At 30.7% G+C, this 18,930-nt stretch overlaps 1 protein-coding gene across 1 annotated transcript in view; it reads left to right on the top strand.

Annotated features, from left to right (window-relative positions):
* The first annotated feature begins 858 nt into the window (after positions 1–858).
* Positions 859–18,930, top strand: part of LOC117173517 (tyrosine-protein kinase Btk29A) — a 93,827-nt gene continuing 75,755 nt past the window's right edge. Inside the window, exon 1 of the mRNA XM_033362144.1 lies at positions 859–1,101. Coding sequence (XP_033218035.1) covers positions 933–1,101 — 169 coding nt within the window. The 5' untranslated portion in view covers positions 859–932. The remainder of the gene's footprint in view (positions 1,102–18,930) is intronic.

Genomic DNA, 18,930 nt, shown 5'->3' with positions numbered 1-18,930 from the left:
AGAGCTCCAAGGAGATTATGTTGAAAAATAAAAAAAAAAATTACCCAAAAAAAATTGTTTTTATACTTCATTCTAAGGACTTATTGAACTACCCTCGTATTTATACTAATGTCAAATATAAATTGAACTACTGTTGTCTGCGTCTGTAATGTAATACATTTATGTGACAAATATGTCCAGAAAACATGGTAAGTGGTATGTTGTAGGAAATCCAGCCAAATTTGTTATGTTTCTCTAATATTAATAAACTATTGTAAGTACGGTGTCGGATTATTACACAAGTGCCGAGTCATATTTTTTTGATGAGAAAATAATCTGCTAATTTTAAAGAATTGTAAGTAAATAAAAGAATTGTGTCATTCATATTGAATTTATTGGAATTTTCTTGCTCTATTAAAGAAACCTCTGTAAATCATATACAACGTTCTCAAATCATATAAGATTTTCTATAAAATCTATAACAAAATGTTAAAAATGAACTGACTTTTTTCTAAAGAGAGGGTCATTGCAATGTTCTAATGCCTAAAAAATTTGATGATACTATTTTTCAAATTGGTGACGATTTACACTATTTTTTATCTCTGAAGTGAGTCAGTGGCCTGATCTTAATAACAAAAATTCATAAGATCGTTCTACGTGAGAAAAAGTAAATTTGAGTTCTATTGACTGAATTAAAGATGAGGGCTGAGCGTAGGAGTGAGGAGCTTGGTCCGTTTTCATGGAAATTTTTAAGTCATCGGCGTCCTAGTTTCCCAATGCGTTGCTTTAGAGTTTAAGAGTTTAGTTTAGAATCCAGCTATGAAGCTTCAGTGTTGGGTCCCAAAAGCATTCATGAAAAAACTTTTCTCATTTCAGTGTGCAACGAGAATTCTAGTCTCAGTGGTCGTTATCACACAGGACTGTGGACCGGAAAGCGTTGGTCCTGCTGTCGGATGTCAACGCGTTCTGCAGAGGGCTGTGACACGTGCAGTAACTGGTCCACCAAGTCATCAAATTTGATGACCTCCGCCAACATCACAACGGATCGTATTCAACAGCAGAACGTCGCCGAGGCGAACAATAACCCTCTCGTCCAATCGTCTCAGGCACGGTCCAATATCGGTAAGTAATATCTAGATAAATTTAGTCTGGTTATTGAAAGCATGAAATAGCAATCGTGCGTGGAGAACCTGGAAAACCATAGACCATAAAGCGTTCAATTATGTATTGAAGAGCCAGGAGGATTGGAAAGGGATAAAATTGAGCTGTCGAAATTGATAAAGCTTGTGTTATGAATTTAGTCAATTATTTCGATTTGAGGGGAGAAATTATTTTGAGTACAAAATACAAATTATGGATTACTATTGATTTTTTAGGTTTATTTGTTTTTAAGAGTAAGTAAATATAATTTTCTTAAGATTCTTGAGAAAATTCGAAAAGATTTTTAAAAATTTCAGATATGTCGAATCACAATCTCAACAAAAAAATTCATCTTCAACCAATTAGGTCAATTTTCTACAAAACAGTTTAATTCTGTATCCCGAAAATGTAAATTTTAAATAAAAAAGTTTATTTTCAACCAAATACATGAATTTTCTACCACCAAAGTTAAATTTTTAACAAAAAGAGAAAAACACATTTTAATCAAGTAGTTTAACTTATAATCAAGAAGTTTAATTATTGTGAAATTACAATTTAGTCCCGAGATATTGAGTCTCTTAATACAGCAGGAACTAAAAATCAAATTTTTAATTTTTTACAAAATTAACCTCTTTTTCCCAAGATATGAGGACGGTGTATAATAATAATAATAATAATAATAATAACGGTTTACTACGCTCAATTCCTAAGCTAAAATGTTAACTAAAATTGTAATTAAATTTTGTTCTATTAAAGGTTGGTTGGTATTCTAATTATGTACTGCCATCCTTCAAATGCTTTAAATTTCCAGTTGATTGATTAATCCTTAATTTAAAGTTGTTATTATATTCAAATTAAAATTGTTTCATTATAAAATGTTGGAATCTTTAGCTTTAAAGTGTTGAATTATTAAATTTTTTTAATTTGGAGGTTTTTGCATTTCTTGAAAAAGTCAATGAAACAAGAATTTAATTTTGAATGCTAAAATTGCATAAACTTTTATTAGAAATAAAATATAAACTAAAGTTTTTTATGGCTGGATTTAACTAGTTTGTTAAAAATTCTTTTTTTTTTATAAATTAATTGTTTTATCTGAAAATTCAACTGTTTGGTTGAAAATTTATGTATTCTGTTAAAAATCCTTTTTTTGTATGGAAAACTAATCTTCTATTAATCAACTATTACAATTTTCGTTGTGAAATCAGCTTTTTTGGGAGAAAATGGTTATTGATCATTTATAGTTAACAATTAGTTAGTTTTTTAGAAATTTTTGTAGAAAAATCAGCCATTTTATTCAAAATGCAATAATTTTACTTCAAATTTTAGGACTTTGAAGGTTTGTAAGCTTGAAAAAATACATTTCCTTATTTTCGTGAAAAATCTTCTTATTATCCCCTGTTTTTACAAGATATATACTCACCTGGAAAATATCTTTAATTCCAAAATGTTAATATCTAATTAAGCACTGAATTTTGAGTGTAATAAAAGAAATTAAAAAAAAATTATTATATATAAATTATTAAAAGTGTTTTTCTTATTATTTCTTTCTTTAATTCTTGTATGGTGATAATATATTCAAGAATATCTTGTAATACAATCTCTCTAGCAACTTGTACCATTATGAATAGTACTTTCTTGACTCATTGAGATATTCGCAAGGACTGAAAAAAACATTATTTATAATAAACTCGCGAAATTGTGTACATACATATTCCGAGTTGATTGTTTAAAAAAATGCATAATACTTGAATGGCTTCATACAATGGACAATTATACCTTGGAAAAAATTGGCATACCTGGAAAAAACCTCGAAATATGACGGAATTTTTCTCCAGGATTTGAGAAGATCCTAATAAATAACTTGAAGCTGTCGGATCAATCTAACTCTTCATATTTTTAAAAGTTTTTTTTGTTTTATTTATGGATAAAATAAAATAGATTTTTTAGAATATAGTAAAGCTTTTAGTAATTAAAAGCTCAATAGCAATAACTCTGCGATGTTAGTTTATCGAAGTGCTTGAAAATTGGGAAAAAATCTATAGGATGGTGGCAAAATATATTGGAGCTTTCAAGTTGATGAGGCTTTTGATTAAAAAATCGAGAATGGTTTACAATTATTTGGAATTCGCTTTTCTTTTATTTTTATGGTTCCAAAAGTATATATTCCACAAATTAACAAAAATCCTATTAAAAAAAAATGGTATAACGATATGTCTTCAAAATCTCGCAATCATTGTTGTTGAAAACCTAATTGGTTTTTCATTACCTAAATTTTTCTTATGTATTAAATTTTTTATTCGAAAATTAAATCTAATACGTATACTTTATGTTTTTGGGGTCGCTGAACACGAATCCATTCGCAGAATTGAGCCAGAACGTCAGGATTTGCAGTAAAATTTAAAAAAATGGTTAAAAACCTGATATTCTGCATAAATTTCGCTCCCGAACCTACAAACCCCAAATTACAAAGTCCCAAACCAACAAAACAACAAGCTCCAAACCCACAAACTCCACATAAATAAACCCACAAATCTCAAACCGAAAAGCTCCCAACCCATAAACCCCAAATCCACAAGCTCCAAACACACAAACTCCATATCCACACACCTACAAACCCACAAACCTCAAACTAATGAACCCCAAACCCACAATTCCCAAACCTACAAACGCTAAACCCACAAACCCCAAACCTACAAGCTCCATATCCAAGCGTACAAAACCAAAACCAGTAATGCCAAACCCACGAACCCCAAACCCGCAAATCCCAAACAATTTGTGGTTTATACGTTTGTGGATATGGAACTTGTGGGTTTGGGGTTTGTACGTTTGTGGATATGGAGTTTTTGGGTTTGGGGTTTGTGGGTTTGAGTTTTGTAGATTTGTGGATATGGAGTTTGTGTATTAGGAGTTTGTGGGTTTGGGACTTGGTAATTTGGGGTTTTGTAGGTTTCGGGACAAAATTTATGCAGAAATTCCAGGTTTTTAACCATTTTTTGTAATTTTACTAAAAATCCTGACGTGCTGGCTCAATTCTGCGAATGGATTTGTGTTCAGCTACCTCAAAAACATCAAGTATACCTATTAGGAATGCCACTAGACTCCCGAAGGCCAAAACCATATTGTGGTCCTGTGTTATTAGGTATTTTCACTTAAACTATCAGCTGACTTCACTTCGTTGCAAGCTGAGGAGAAAACAGTGCAGTGGACCAAATGCACAAATAAAAACTGTTTTTCAAATACACTTAAGTAGAAAAAATTAGTTTTTATGAAGAATAGGACAAAAATAGGGCAAAAATGAACCGAATGCCATGCATTTGGCCCATTGTTTTCCCCTCAGCAATCAACGAAGTGAAGTTAGCTAATGATTGATGTTGTGAAATTTTTTTAGCGAAAATTAGCATGTTTAAACAACAATTATCCTCAAGATTATAAATTTTTAAACAATTTAAGGTTCTATTAGCGTTTTACATAAAAGATTGTTATTTTTAAACAGTAGCCATTAGATTAAAATCCAATGAATTTTTAATACAATTTAAAGACTTGAACAATTTTTAATGTTGTATTTTTTTCGGAAATGAAAATCAAGATTCTAACAATTTCAGCTTAAGTTATCGTTTTACATCGAAAATTGGTATTAGCAAACAAATTGCAACCGTGGAAAATTAAAGAAATTTTTTTATTCAATTGTGAAAATGTTATAAATTGCAATTTTCACAATTTAATTTTATTCATTTTCATACTATTGAAAATTTAAAAACATTTTTTAATGTTCGAAAAAGTGGTTTTTTTTCAAAGCAGGTCGCTATCGGCAAATAATGTTTTGGCAAATTATTAGTCATGCATTGGACTCTCAGTAGGAAATGTACGAGATTTATAAAAAAAATGCCAACTGTGATCATTTCCTTCTTTAAAAAAATCATTAGATTAAGAAGGAAATGATCACAGTTGGGATTTTTTTTTTATAAATCTTGTACATTCCCTATTGAGAGTCCAATGCATGACTAATAATTTTGTTTTTTTCGTCTAACATTGCTTTTGTTGATAAAATATCATTAGATTTCATAGAACATTTATTATATAATATAATATTGATACTATGAAATATAAAAATTCTGTACTAATATTAATTTTATATTTTGATTTTAAAATTGCGTGAGACAAAAAATGTCATGACTCGTTTTTAACTGAAATACTATTTCAAACTTTAGATTCTCTAATTATCTTTTTTTTAGTAAGTTCTTTTCCGTGAAAACATCCTTTAAAGCTTTTAAACAAATTTCTTTGAGAGGTACGTTGCCATTATTCGCATAATATTTTAATAACTCTTTTTTTGCACAACGTTTTACACGATATATGAATACAGTTTTTAGCACATGTTCCACTTTAGATGTTGGCCATAAAATTTTTATTTTTACACGCGTGAATATTAAACTGAGGATCTGGAGTTGAGTCTATAACATGTATAAGAAATAAAAAATTGAAGAGGAACAACCTAGATTTTTAAATTTAGAGCTTGTGTATATTTTAGATTAGGGTCTAAATTTGTAAACTATCTTGTGAGATTCTCGGACATTATGATAATAATAATTACTTTGACCTGGCTGAAACTGTCTACGAGTAGGGCGAAAGTTAAATTTAGAGGATAAGTTTCAAGCCGAGAAATTTCTAAACTTTTAGGCCTGGATCAACTTTGACTTTATAAAAGCTCTCAGATTTCAGACATGAATTCTTGAAGAAGCCAAAAATGTTTGGCGTATTTTTCATTTTAGTAGAAGGATTTTTTAATTTTTGAATATTGCAAAAATGGGTTTGCATTATCTTCTAATTTTAAGTTAATTTTGTTTACTTTTCATGTTCGTTGATATTTGTTCATTTTAATCAATGCCTGGTTTTTGTCACTGTGTATTCAATATATTTTTGTTTATTTCGTACACGTTAGTCCACTGATTTTTATATAATTTTCGAGGCATGATGAACTGAGTCATGAATGCCTTTTTTCAATAAATAGAGCTTAAAGTTGAGGCTTTATTTAAGCAACTGCGTTTTCATAAAAAAGGGATTCATGCAATTCTATGAATCTCATAGAGGGATAAATTTAATGTACCCGAATTCCAAATTAAGAAGTTAAAAGAAAATCGAATTGGAAACCTGTAAGAATGCACCACTTTTAATGAAAAATAATCCAGAAATAAATATTTTTAACTGAAATCCATTACAATCGTAAAAATTTGAACGTTGAACTTTAATTTTAAAGCGACCCGTAAAATTGAATAGATGAAATACTTGTTATAATTCATCAGCTAATAAACAAAATAAACTTCTAAAAAAAGAATTAGGCTCAACATATTCCAAATTGAAACAAATTTCAACTATTTAAAATTCTATATTTTAAAAACTAAAAAATTGAAAATGCAGCATTTATTATAAAATTTGAAATGTTAAAAATATAAACATTTTTAGTATCGTAAACATTTTCAATGTGAAGCCTTTAAAAGTTAAGAATTTCAAATTATGAGAATGTAAAAAGAAACATTTTCATTTTAAAGCTTTAAAAATTAAACAATCCCAAACAGAACTATTAAACTTCTGATTATAACTTTGAATTTTTCTCGCTTTAGCACTGAATGTTCAAAAAAGAATCATCGCAAGTTAATGAAAATAATATCAAAAAATTTCAGAGATTGAACGATGTGCAATTGTAAATGATTTAGTTTCAACTTTCGACGTTAAAAATTTAACGGTATCAGATGAAAGCCCTTATTTTTGTGAAATGTGATATGTCAAAAATTCAAGATTTGAGGATTTCAAATTGAAAGAGTTTGGAATTGAAAAATTTATTTTAAAAAACATTTAACTCAAATAACTTTAGATTGAAACTTTTAAAATCATGAATAATTTCAAAGACAATTTCGAAGATTTAACATTGAAAACTTTATTTTTTATTTTTCACTTAAAAATTGAATAGTTAGTATTCATACATCTTTAAAAATAAATAGTTTTCAATTATAATCTCCAAAATTAAATGATTTCCCATTAAAAATCGTGTAAATTAAAGATTTTACCTTTAAAATAAGACTTGAAAATTGAAGAATTTTAATTGTATATATATATATGTGTGTGTGTGTGTGTGTGTGTGTGTGTATTTATATATATATATATAATTTAAGAATTTTTAATCGTAACTTTTAAAAATTCCAGTACTTTAAATTGTTAATCCTTGGAAAAGTTTCAAATATGAATCTTTAACTGGACGTCCGTTATGATATTTTTTGTTAGCATCTCCGAATTCAGTTTTTTTAAATTTTCATTTTTGTGAAAAAGTTAAATTTTCAGACAAAAGATATTTCCACTAAAAAAGATAAATTTTTAACCAAAAATTGAAGTTGAATTTTCGGTTAAAAAATAAATGTTTGATCAAAGAGGTGATTTTTTAAACTAAAACTACACGCAATAAACAGTAGTGCAACTTTCTCATAATTAATAGGCTTACTTGAAACCTACGTAACGGATCGAGAATAAGTTACAGTGTTTTAACATAAAATATGTAGTTCTTGATATACAGTGAAATCTCACCTATTTTAAGTCGTCCTATTTCAAGTGATCGTACACGGCTATTTCAAATTGCGCAGTTCCATCACATCCCACCAAGGCCTCTGTATGGTTTCCTTTGTGCCAGTGTCTAACCAATTAAAAAGAGGCTCGAAGAGCGGGAGTTCTAGTTGATTTGAATTTAGCATTTTAGCATGACGTCATGGAAATGCATAAGACTTTTTAGAGAAAATATTCTAAACGTAAAAGCAAGTCATAAATTTAGGAATAGTAATATTTTACAGGCGTAGAATCTATTTTCTCACGCATATTCCATTCTTTTGTCGACAGACCGCCTTTCAGTGTCACGAAATAAAATAAAATATCCAAAATTTCAGGTTAGTCTATCAGATCGGGTTGATCAGAATCGGGCACTCTAACATCAGTTTTCGGATAGTTGATTGTATTTCGCGAAACTGAAAGGTTTTCAACCGATAAAAGGATGAGAGGGAATCGCGCGAACGCATTGTACACTTGAAAGGTATTACGATTCAGACCTTTATTACTTACTTTTACGTTTAGAATATTTTCTCCAAAAAGGTTTATGCAGTTGCAGTCCCAGATCAAGACCCATGCAATCCTTACTGACATTTCCACCTATCCTAGCATGGCCGTGGCGTCATGCTATAATACTCACTATTCCGCCAAATATGTGTGTCGTTTTCTGATTCTATTATATTGATTTATATTTTTAGTCGACAATTGTACTATGGCAAGGAAATGTTATATTTATCACGTCGTATATCAACAGAAACACTGATGCATACAGTGAGGCTAACGGGCGTCGACTTTTTGAACTGCGCATGTGGCGACAAGCGCTGTTCTATTTAAAATTCCAAAGTATAATCTTGTTACAATAAATTAATAATAAATTATTTTAAGAAATTCGCTATTTCTTAGATTCAATTTAATTAATTTTTTAAAAGTGAAAATTTGTTGAAAATATTTATCTGTATTATTATTGATAGTATTTATTGATTTCAAATAGACCCGCGCTTTTCGGCACATGCGTAGTTGAAAAAGTTGCTTACAGCGCGCCCTTCGATACTAATTATTTTCACTTAAATCACCAGCTAATTTCACTTAGTAGATTGCTCAGCTTTCACCGCAGTGAAGTTAGCTTATGGTTGAAGTGAAAATGCCCAATAAGGCCAAGCACCCAATGACTGGCACTTGACAAAAATAACCTGAACGTAGAGGTGGGGGCCCATCGAAATTATCGAATCGTTACGTTTCGCGGTCTCTGAAATAGGCGATACTTCACTGTAATTTATTTTTCAGGGAAGCCCGCATTAAAAGTTGGAATAATATTTAACACTCAGTAAAGAAAAGTGCAATTTGCGTATTTTTAACGGTGTTCTTGCAAAAGAGGGCAGAAGTCTGGTTATTCAAATCACTATTCCTCAATCAGCAACAAGGCGACATCCCAAAAAAGAGTTTCACCAGTTTCACGCTCCACAATTGAGAGATAGTTCTAAATCTCCAATTTGGAGATTCAAGAGAACATTTCTCCATTTATCGATGTGCTTTTGAATCGATTTCGAACTTTCGAGTAAGTAGAACTCGTTTGTTGGTAATAGATTACTTAATGCTCATTCTTTTGGCAGTAAATGGCCGGCTTTGGAATGAGTTGAAAAAACTTTTTTCGCTTCTGAAGTCGCTTCGTCAGAACACACTCGATGCAAATTAACGAGACTCAAAAAAGAGGTCTGCAGCCTGGTCCTCGTCTGGGCAGAAAAGATAGGAAACGACGCGACGTCGTTCTCGAGGATAGAAAGAAAATCTTCAATAGCAACGGCAAATTCTAAATGAAGTTTCATTTGACTTGAAACAAGAAAAATACTCGTTTCCTCGCGTCTGAATCTGGTTCTACTATTCTTTTATTCTTCTATTCAATGGCCACAGGGATACAAATAAAAAAGTTGACAATACAATGTCCCTGAAATATTATACATTTGTGTTTGGTGGAATAATTTTTTTTATTACAGGCCTCATGAAGCCTATTTTTGTCCGCAATACCCTATGCCCGGAAATACAAATTCGAGCCCGGATTGATTAATTAATATTATATTAATCGTAACAATAAGAAAAATGTATACTATTGCGAATTAATATGGATATATTCACTCTGGGTGTATTTATTTGTGTTAATTTTATGAGCATTTTGATTTCTCATAGGTATCTAATAAAGGGTCTCGCCGAGTTTGCATACCAAAATGGCCCCCAACCCAAATGAGATTTCGTATCAACTACTCGAAGGCACTTGGCTTAAGATTGTTTTTTGCCAATCTTCAGCCCGATAGCTGCTATATTGGATGAGTGATTATTGACATTATATGCAATGTTGAATATTCACGCGTCTTGAACGCGCTAACAATTACGTCATATACAATACTCTTATATTCCCAATTAAAAAAATATCCTTTTACCAACAAAGTAAATAATTTTGTCAAGATCGTAGCCATGGGGGGATCATGCGGCTCTGATCCCCCCATACATTTTTGAAACATGTACATAATATACATATACGCTCCCGTGTGCCCCTGAATACCCCTCCTCCATTTTTCCCTTCTGTATATCCCCCCCCCCCCGAACATTTTCTGGCTATGATTTTGTTAAGAAAATTAAAAACGATATTGGTTGGTTATGCTAGGTCATGCAAGGTTTTTCAATTAGGTAATCAATGCATATCGAAGACGCTAAAAAATATATCATGGAAGGTACGTCAATAGATCATTCGACGTGTCTCGAAGACGAGAAGAAACATTTCAGATACAGTACTGTAGTATCCCTAAGATAAATTTTGAGAGTTTCAAGAGTTTAAAGAGATAAATTTTTTCTCGTCTGAACAGAATACACACTTTTTTTAACTTCGTAAATCAGAAACTTAAAAAAAATGTCTAAAATTTCAAGAAAAAAAATGTTCTAAATTTTGAAAATGCTCTCAATTTTTTAAATTTTGATTGGAAATATTTGGTTAACGAACTTAACCTTCATTTCGGGAGCCTTAAAAAGTGTATCAAAGACTGACTCGATGTGACAAATCCGAGGATAAATCCCTCAAAAGTTCGCATTACTACAATATTCAGGTAAGCATATAGACATATAGACAGACATGCAGACATACAGACAGTCACCGACCAAATTTTATGATTATCGGACTCTGTGAGTGGCGAAACGTCAAGATCCGTTAAAAACCAGAGATCGAAAATTTGGACGATTACGTTACACTTTCATAAATGAGAATGTAATTAACATTTTTATAATTTAAAAAAGTTAAATAATAAGGAACAGAGTTTTTTCAAGATAAAAAAAAATGAGGAAAAATTGCATAGTAATCTTTGGAATTAGAGACGAAACTATATTCAAAAGAAACATATTTTTTCTTTGACGATTTTGTTACAAGTAGTTTTAAATATAAATTGGAAACGTCTGCTTCCAACGGCCTTAATTTATTATTATGTATGGCTTGAAAAAAATTGCCTTTGACGTTTTAGCATTCTAAGCTTCTTACCCGTAAATTCCGATTTTACTTAAAAATTTAATACATTTAAAATTTGTTTTACTTTATACTTCGATAAAATTACAATAGTCTTGAAATATAGCCTTAACATAAAGATATTTTAAAATCTAGCTTTAATAATTAAAAGCATTAATAGTGTTCAAAATAAAATACAATGAAAAGGAATTCTCTTTCGAGAGAGTATCTTCTGTAATATTTCGTTTTGAGGCTTCTAAATAAACTAAATTTCAAATTAAAGTGAAAATACTTGTTAAAATGAAATTTACCAAGTCTCGTGACGTCTTGTTTATTTAAAATGGAAATGCAAATTCGGTTTATGTAGATCAAAATTGCTCTTGAAGACTTATTTCAGTTATTCCGAAAGTAAAATAAAGCGAGTTACACGATGCAGAGTAGTTATATTTATCCAGGACGAAACAATTCTAGATTTTATTTCTTAAGAATGTCATAAACATCCGAACTTTAAGGCGCTTCCTAGAGCTTGATTTTTAGTCCATGTGTTGGAAACGATATAATCCCTCACTGAGCAGTTTTTCAAAATTCCCCTGTGATGGGTTGTATTTAGCCCGTCAGATTATGTGGTTAGAATATGACATCATACAAGTTTAGAATTGTAGGAAAAAAGTTGTAATTTGTAATCCATGGACTAAAAATCAAGCCCCAGGAGGCGCCTTAAATTTGAGCTGGACCGAAGTCTGAATTTAGTCGAGCCACAGTCGCACACCAAAAAGCAAAACGCACCTATGGGAAATTCAATTTAAAATAAACTTTAAATAAAATCGAAGGGTGTAAATGATTCGTCCTTTGGCTTTAAATTCAATCATTTCATTGAAAATTCGTGTTTTTTTGGAAAAAATTAATCTTCTTACTGGAAAATTCATCTTTTTGGTTGAATATTTGATGTTTAGCGGGTTCCGAGATAAGGCCCGCTGAAGTAGGTAACATCGGGTGTTAGCTCTGTTTGCTCGACTATTGACTCTACTTGGAAAGGGGGCTTCGGGTAATTCGGCTGAATTTATTATATGTTGCGTAGCTCGCCATCTCGAACAAATGTCTCCGTGGGCGCAAAGCCCAAAACCTCCCGGGTTCCGAAATAAGGCCCGCTGAAGTGAGTATCACCGGGTATTAGCTCTCTTAAAAATTAAGGTTGATTGTAAAGATCTTGATCTAAAGCTTGCTGTTCAACTCGAATACAAGGAGTATTTGAGACCTTGACAGCAAGGTCAAGGTCAAAGGAACATCTGAAGGTCAGATTGTTTTTTTTTTCAATGGCAACTTCTTACGGTGCCGCAAATGAAAAGAGCGTAGAATTCTACACTCTAATTTAAGTTTTAACGTAAATTCAAATCAATAGTAAATAGGGTGAACATGGCCTTGATGAATTTCAGAACTATATTTGCAGTACTCTGAAATACATCCAAATGGGCTAACCGTTGCTGCTTGCATTAGCATTATCCAGAGTCATTGTCTTTGTAAAAGTAAATTAGTATTTTTTTCTGATTTCGGGTCGCGCAGTTGTGAAAAGTTTTATATTTGTTTGTATTTCAGTCTACTGTAGAGTCAATTTCGCGATTATTAAGACTATAACGTTGTCACAATTAAGTCCTTTCTAGTGTATTTTTTCCATTAAACAAATCACTATTCTTCACCATCGACTATAAATTTTCCTATTCCGGCACCATCGTCATCATTATTCCTATTTCCGGCATCCTGGATGTATCGGAGGAGCACTATACTGGGATATTTTATGTACTGTTGATGTCGATCCCAGTCGAGGAACCACAAGATACTCGCGGCATGAGCACAACAACCCAGCTTTGAAGGTACAATAATATCCTAATATATCTTCGTCTCCATTTCCCTGTTGATTGTTTTCAACTTCTCATACTCGAATAGTTATCCATCACTGATTGCGAGTAGCATTTCTGAATCGAGAGTAGATTCTGATCCTCAAAAAGGCTTGTGCATCTCTGTTTGTATCATGTTCGAATTTTTCCTGATCATATGAAGGAGCTAACTCAAGTTGGTATGGGCCGATGGTCAGCTGACGTAAATATTGAAGATCTAATGATGGAAGCTCAGGAACGGCTTCCTGTCTCAAACGTTCTTACGCGGTGGTGCTCAGATATTAAGAAATAAGTTCATAAAGAAAGTATTTATACTTGTCAGCGCTATCTATCGACGTTTAACTTCATTAAATTGGAGAAAACTGGGAATTCCCATCTGTCAGTTCCTTTTTGCGCTTTTTTCTAAATGGTATTAAATTAGTTCTAATTCCTCTACAATAGACTAATTTATTTCCGAGGAGATCTATCAGTAAGAACAATTTTTTTTCGTATTTTCTGTTGCTGATTGTATATGTGTTACTGAAATTTGCTCACTTCATCTTGACGCAGTAGACGATATCAGAATTATTCTCCTAACATCAATGCATTTTTCGCCGAAATATGTTTAATTTTTAACCGTTTGCAAGTCTTACCTGCAACAATTTTTAAGTATTGTTTTTTCTGTGTCGCTTTAAAATTGGTGTCCAGATTTATAGCTCGAATTCAATCATATTTTGCAGTTTTCCCATTGCTGCTGAGGATGTCATAGCAGACGACAGCTTTTATTCGATCGTAGGATAAACTTTCGCTAAATAGCATGTAACCTTTATCAGCGGGAAATTTTTCACGCAACAAAATTTAACTTCAGTTTTTTCTGTGTTACCAATATAAACCACTCACGTGACCCGGTCGTAAAAAGGTGTCGCTGTTAAAAAAACCGATTTGATCTTGATATGTTCCTTGACCTTGAACTTAATGTCAAGGTCGCAAATACTCTTTATATTTGGGTTGAACAGCAAGCCTTAGATCAAAAATTTTACAATAAACCTTAATTTTTAAGAGAGCCAATATCCGGTGATACTGACTCCAGCGGGCCTTATCTCGAAACCCGGGAGGTTTTGGGCTTTACGCCCACGGAGACATTTGTTCAATATTCCGAGCTAGGCAGCATATAATAAATTCAGCCGAATTAACCGAAACCATTTTTTCAAGTAGTGTCAATAGCCGATCAAGCAGAGCTAATACCCGGTGCTACAGACTTCAGCGGGCCTTACCTCGGAACTCGAAGGGATTTGAGCTTTGCAAGAATGGAGACATTTCTTCAGGACGCTGAGATACAAAACATATAGCAAATTCAACCAAATTAACTGAAAGCACTTTTCCTTAGGAAATATGCGTGGTCCTTTCACTACTCCTTTTTTAGTTAGAAATTTATCCTTTAAAGTTGAAAATTCGTCTTTTTTGTTAGAAAATTAATCTTGTTTGTTCAAAATTCATGATATATTTCGACTTGAAATTTTAAGAATCACCCTCTTTCCTATTTTTGATAGTATTTTGGACTACGTTTCTTTTCGTCAGGGGGGGGGGGTAATAGACCCAAAACTGGTAACTTAGTTTATGGACGACCCCCTATCGGAATTTGAATTTCAAATCACATTCAAAACAAACGTCCCTCTCAGTGTAGCTAAAAAGAAAAATTGCACCTCTCGGTAATTTAATTTCAAATAAAATTTAAATCTAATCAAATAAATCAATTATTCTCCTTCATTTTAGCTAAAACTGATAAATTCTGCCTATCGGGAATTAAATTTCAAATCTTATTCGAATCAAACATTCTTTTACATTGTAGATACAAATAAAAATTGCACCTATCGGAAATTGAATTTCAAATAAAACTCAAGTCGACAGAAATAAATTAATTGTTTTCCTTCATTTTATAGCTAAAAATAAAAAATTGGAATTAGGGACCGTTAAAATTTTTTTAACTAAACAGTTAATGTTTTAACCACGAAGTATGACTTTCTAACAAAATTATTGAATTTTTAGTGAAATAATTCAATTTTAAACCAAATATTTAGAAGTTTTACCAAAAAAGATGAATTCCTAAATAAAAATGTAATATTAGACTTTTTAAGGTATTATACGGATGAATTCACAAAAAGAGCTATCCATGCGATGAACAATTGAAGACGCTTCAACTTCATGTCGATCAACTGAGTGCGTGTGAGAGTGTCTAACCTATCGGACCTCTGTTCTTTCATACTTTCAGGGCTCTACTTCGTAAACGAAATGGATACAAATTCTGAAATTTTCACAGAATCTCTGTATTGCATTCTTCTACCGTGTCTCAGTTTTTGAAAAAAATTGTCAGAACCGTTTAGGCGTTATGCTAAAATATGTTACATTTTCAATACTTTGGGATAGGCCTTAAGTGCATATGATGCGATTTTGGATTTTACTTATCTCAACTTCTAAATGGTCAGCCCTTTTCTAACTCGACCAAACTTTAAATAAGGCTCTAATAAATCTACAGTCCTAATTTCAACAAAATTCGCAGAAAACAATTTTATCTTTATAATACCTTAACCTAAAAGAATTAAATTTCGACCTAAAACATTAAAATTCATTTTTAATACTTTGGAAATATTAGTTTAGAAAACTGAAAGTTCAGTTTAAAAAATGATGTTAATTTTCCATTGATTAATAATTAATAATTCACTATTTTTAGACTTTTTTCAAATTTGGGAAATATTTACACTATTTTTATCTTTGAAGTGATTCAACTGCTTTGTCGAGAATTAACTTTTTGTTTCAAAACTCTATTATTTTGGTAGAATATCCAACTATTTGTTTGAAAACAAAAAATAAAAAATTCCAAATCATAAATTTCGAGTTCAAGTCTTCGAAATGTACCAACAAACTCTGTTTAAAATTGAACCACTTTTTTAACCAAAAGTATTTTAAATGGAAGAAATTTTCAATTGAAATATTAAAATGTTAAAATTTGAAGACTTTCTCATTAAAGAATTCAAAAATAAAATTTAAGAACAATTAAAAAAAGTAGTAGCGTTTAAAATATTAAAATTAGAAAGTAGGATCAAAGTCTACCATATTTTTAAATATCGATAGAACTTGGAAAGTTAAAGTTTTTAATTTAAAATTTAAAATTTTTGAAATTTGAAACACATATTAAAAAAGTCCTATTTGAAATTGCTTTGAATTGAAATTGTTTGATGTTAAAATCTTAAATTAGACATTTTCCCTTCATTTAAGCTTGACAATGTTTTCTTTTGTATTCATCATCATGAAACATTAGCCAGGATCTTTTATCAAATAGTAAATTAATTTTGAAATACTATTTTCCGTCAAAGTGATTGAATTTAAAAATTTTAATAAGTTTTACAATCTAATTAGAAGGTCCGTATAGGGAAAACGGATTACAGGAAATATTTTCCCGATGAAGATCCATCACCTGTTAAAAATTTGAAGTGAGATTGGCGTTCCCTTAATACAATTTCCGATGCAATTTCCTATGATAAAAAAGATACCTGTCACTGGAATAATCACGTGTTTATTTGCTCTTATTTCCAATTATATAGTGGAATGTACGTACAAGTTTCGAGGAAAAATTATTTGCAGAGAAAAATGTTCTATGAAAAATGATGAACTCGTTATTTTTATTCTTCTATTTTTATTTTTACTAAGTTAAGATGGAAGTTTCCAATTTTATGATAAATTTAGATTGATTTCGAAAAAAATGGTTTAAAGTTTTATTTGTTTAAAAAGATAAAATGTTCGAAATCGATGCAACGCGAAAAAGTAGCGTATTAAGATCCTAAAAAAGTTTAATTCATTTAGAATCGATAGATATGCAGTTCAGTTACCGCGCTCGACAAAATATCAAAGATTTCTTGTTTCAATTTTTTCACATTCCTATTCAAAAAAGTCTTCTTAATTTTTTGCAGAATTCAATCAATCATTTTATAAGAGATAATTCCTGCTTAATTCACTCATGTTTTGGTAAAAATTCTGCAAATAGCAGAGTTTGATAAGTACTTGAAAACTTTCCAGTGACAAAAATGCATTATAAAAATATTGCTAAGACTCAGAAAGCGAAATTCTAAATTTCGCGAATTTTTGAATTTTTTTTTATATTAAATGAAATTACCTTTATGAGTCGCGAACTCTATTATCTAAAAGCATAGAATTCGAGACCTGAGAGCAAAAGGAGCATGTCCTAATGCTTGAAACCTGAAGATCTATGCTTTAAAAGCAAGGGTTGCGATATCTTAGTTCTCGCGCCGAACCGTGATAAAATCGGGGAACAGTGCTGTAAATTAATCTCCCGAAATTTCTATTCGTGGTGCTATTAAAAACTATTCCTGATTATTTGTGAGTTACGTAGCATAGAACTACACTAGAGAATACATCGAAAATTTGGAATTTAATATTTGTTAAAATTTTTTCCTAGTTTATTTATGTGCTAAAAAATCTCACACATTCTCAGAAAAATGTTCAAACCGTGATCTGTAAAGATAATTTTATTAGACAGTCACCTGGAAGAGTGCTTAATTTTTTTTTCAATTTTAATATAAAATTAAAAACATAAAAATTTAACTATTTGGTCAAAAATTCATCTTTCTTAATAGAAAATTCATGTATTCTGTTGAAAATTCATCTTTTTTTGTAAAAACCCTAATCTTCTTGGTTGAAAATTGTTTTTTTTTTTGTTAAAAGTTTAAATACTTCAGCTGAAGATTCCTCATTTTAATTGAAAATGCATCCTTAGTTGAAATTTAAACTATTTTGTAGAAAATTCGTTTTTTTTTGTTGTTGAAATTTAGTTTGATTAAAAATTTATATACTCCATTTTTGGTTAAAAATTGATCTTTTTAGTTGAAAATTGAACTATTTTGTTTAAAATTCGTGCTTCTTGCTCAGAATTCGTCTTTTTCTGCGGTAGGAAATTGTTCCCTGATGAGGTCTAAACTGACCCGGAAACATGTTGGTTCCCTAGTAGTATAAAAAGGAAGGAGAAAGGAAAAAGTGAGAGGTTGGTTTTGTTTGATTTTTTTCCGTTTTGTCCCTCTTTTTCCATTGGTTACTTTTGTCTCTAATGAGCCGAAGAGTGAGGTAGTTTGGAGGTCGGTTTTTTAATTGTGAATCTTTTTCATGCTTATTATGCATAGAATTATTCATTATAAAATAGATTTCTTTTCAATCTTAAATAAAAATAATCTTCTTGTTTGAAAATTTATCTATTTCGTTGATAATTCGTTTTTCTTCTGTTGAAACTTTATTTAACTGAATATTGAACTATTCAATTTTTGGAAAAAAGTTATCTTTTTTAGTTGACAATTCAACGATTTGGTATAAAATTAATCTTCTTGGTTGAAAATTCATCTTTTTGGTCGAAAATTCATCTATTTGAGTTAAAAATCCATCATTTTATTTGAAACTTCATCTTTTTGGTTCAGAATTAAACTATTACTGTTGAAGATTCATACTTTTAATTGAAAATCCATTAATTTGTTTGAAAATTAACTGTTTTGTTTCAAATTAATTTTTTTAACTGAAAGATTAACTATTTCCATTTTTGGTTAGAAATTGATATTTTTCCGTTGAAAATTCAACTATTAGGTTCAAAATTGATCTTTCTTAGTTGGAAATTTATATTTCTTTTTTTAAATTCAACTATTGCAGTTAAAGAGTCATCATTTTAGTCAAAAATGAAGTATCTTGTTGATGTTTTTTCCTTGAAATTTAATTTCCTTACCCTTAAACGGCCAAAACGCCACTACCGGTACACTGCTTTTCAACGGCCAATAACTAAGACTATTCGACACTAGAAAAAATTGAGACACATATATTTTT

The sequence above is a fragment of the Belonocnema kinseyi genome, chromosome 5 (assembly GCF_010883055.1).
Source record: "Belonocnema kinseyi isolate 2016_QV_RU_SX_M_011 chromosome 5, B_treatae_v1, whole genome shotgun sequence".
NCBI lineage: Eukaryota > Metazoa > Arthropoda > Insecta > Hymenoptera > Cynipidae > Belonocnema > Belonocnema kinseyi.
This window is presented reverse-complemented; position numbering and strand designations above follow the sequence as displayed.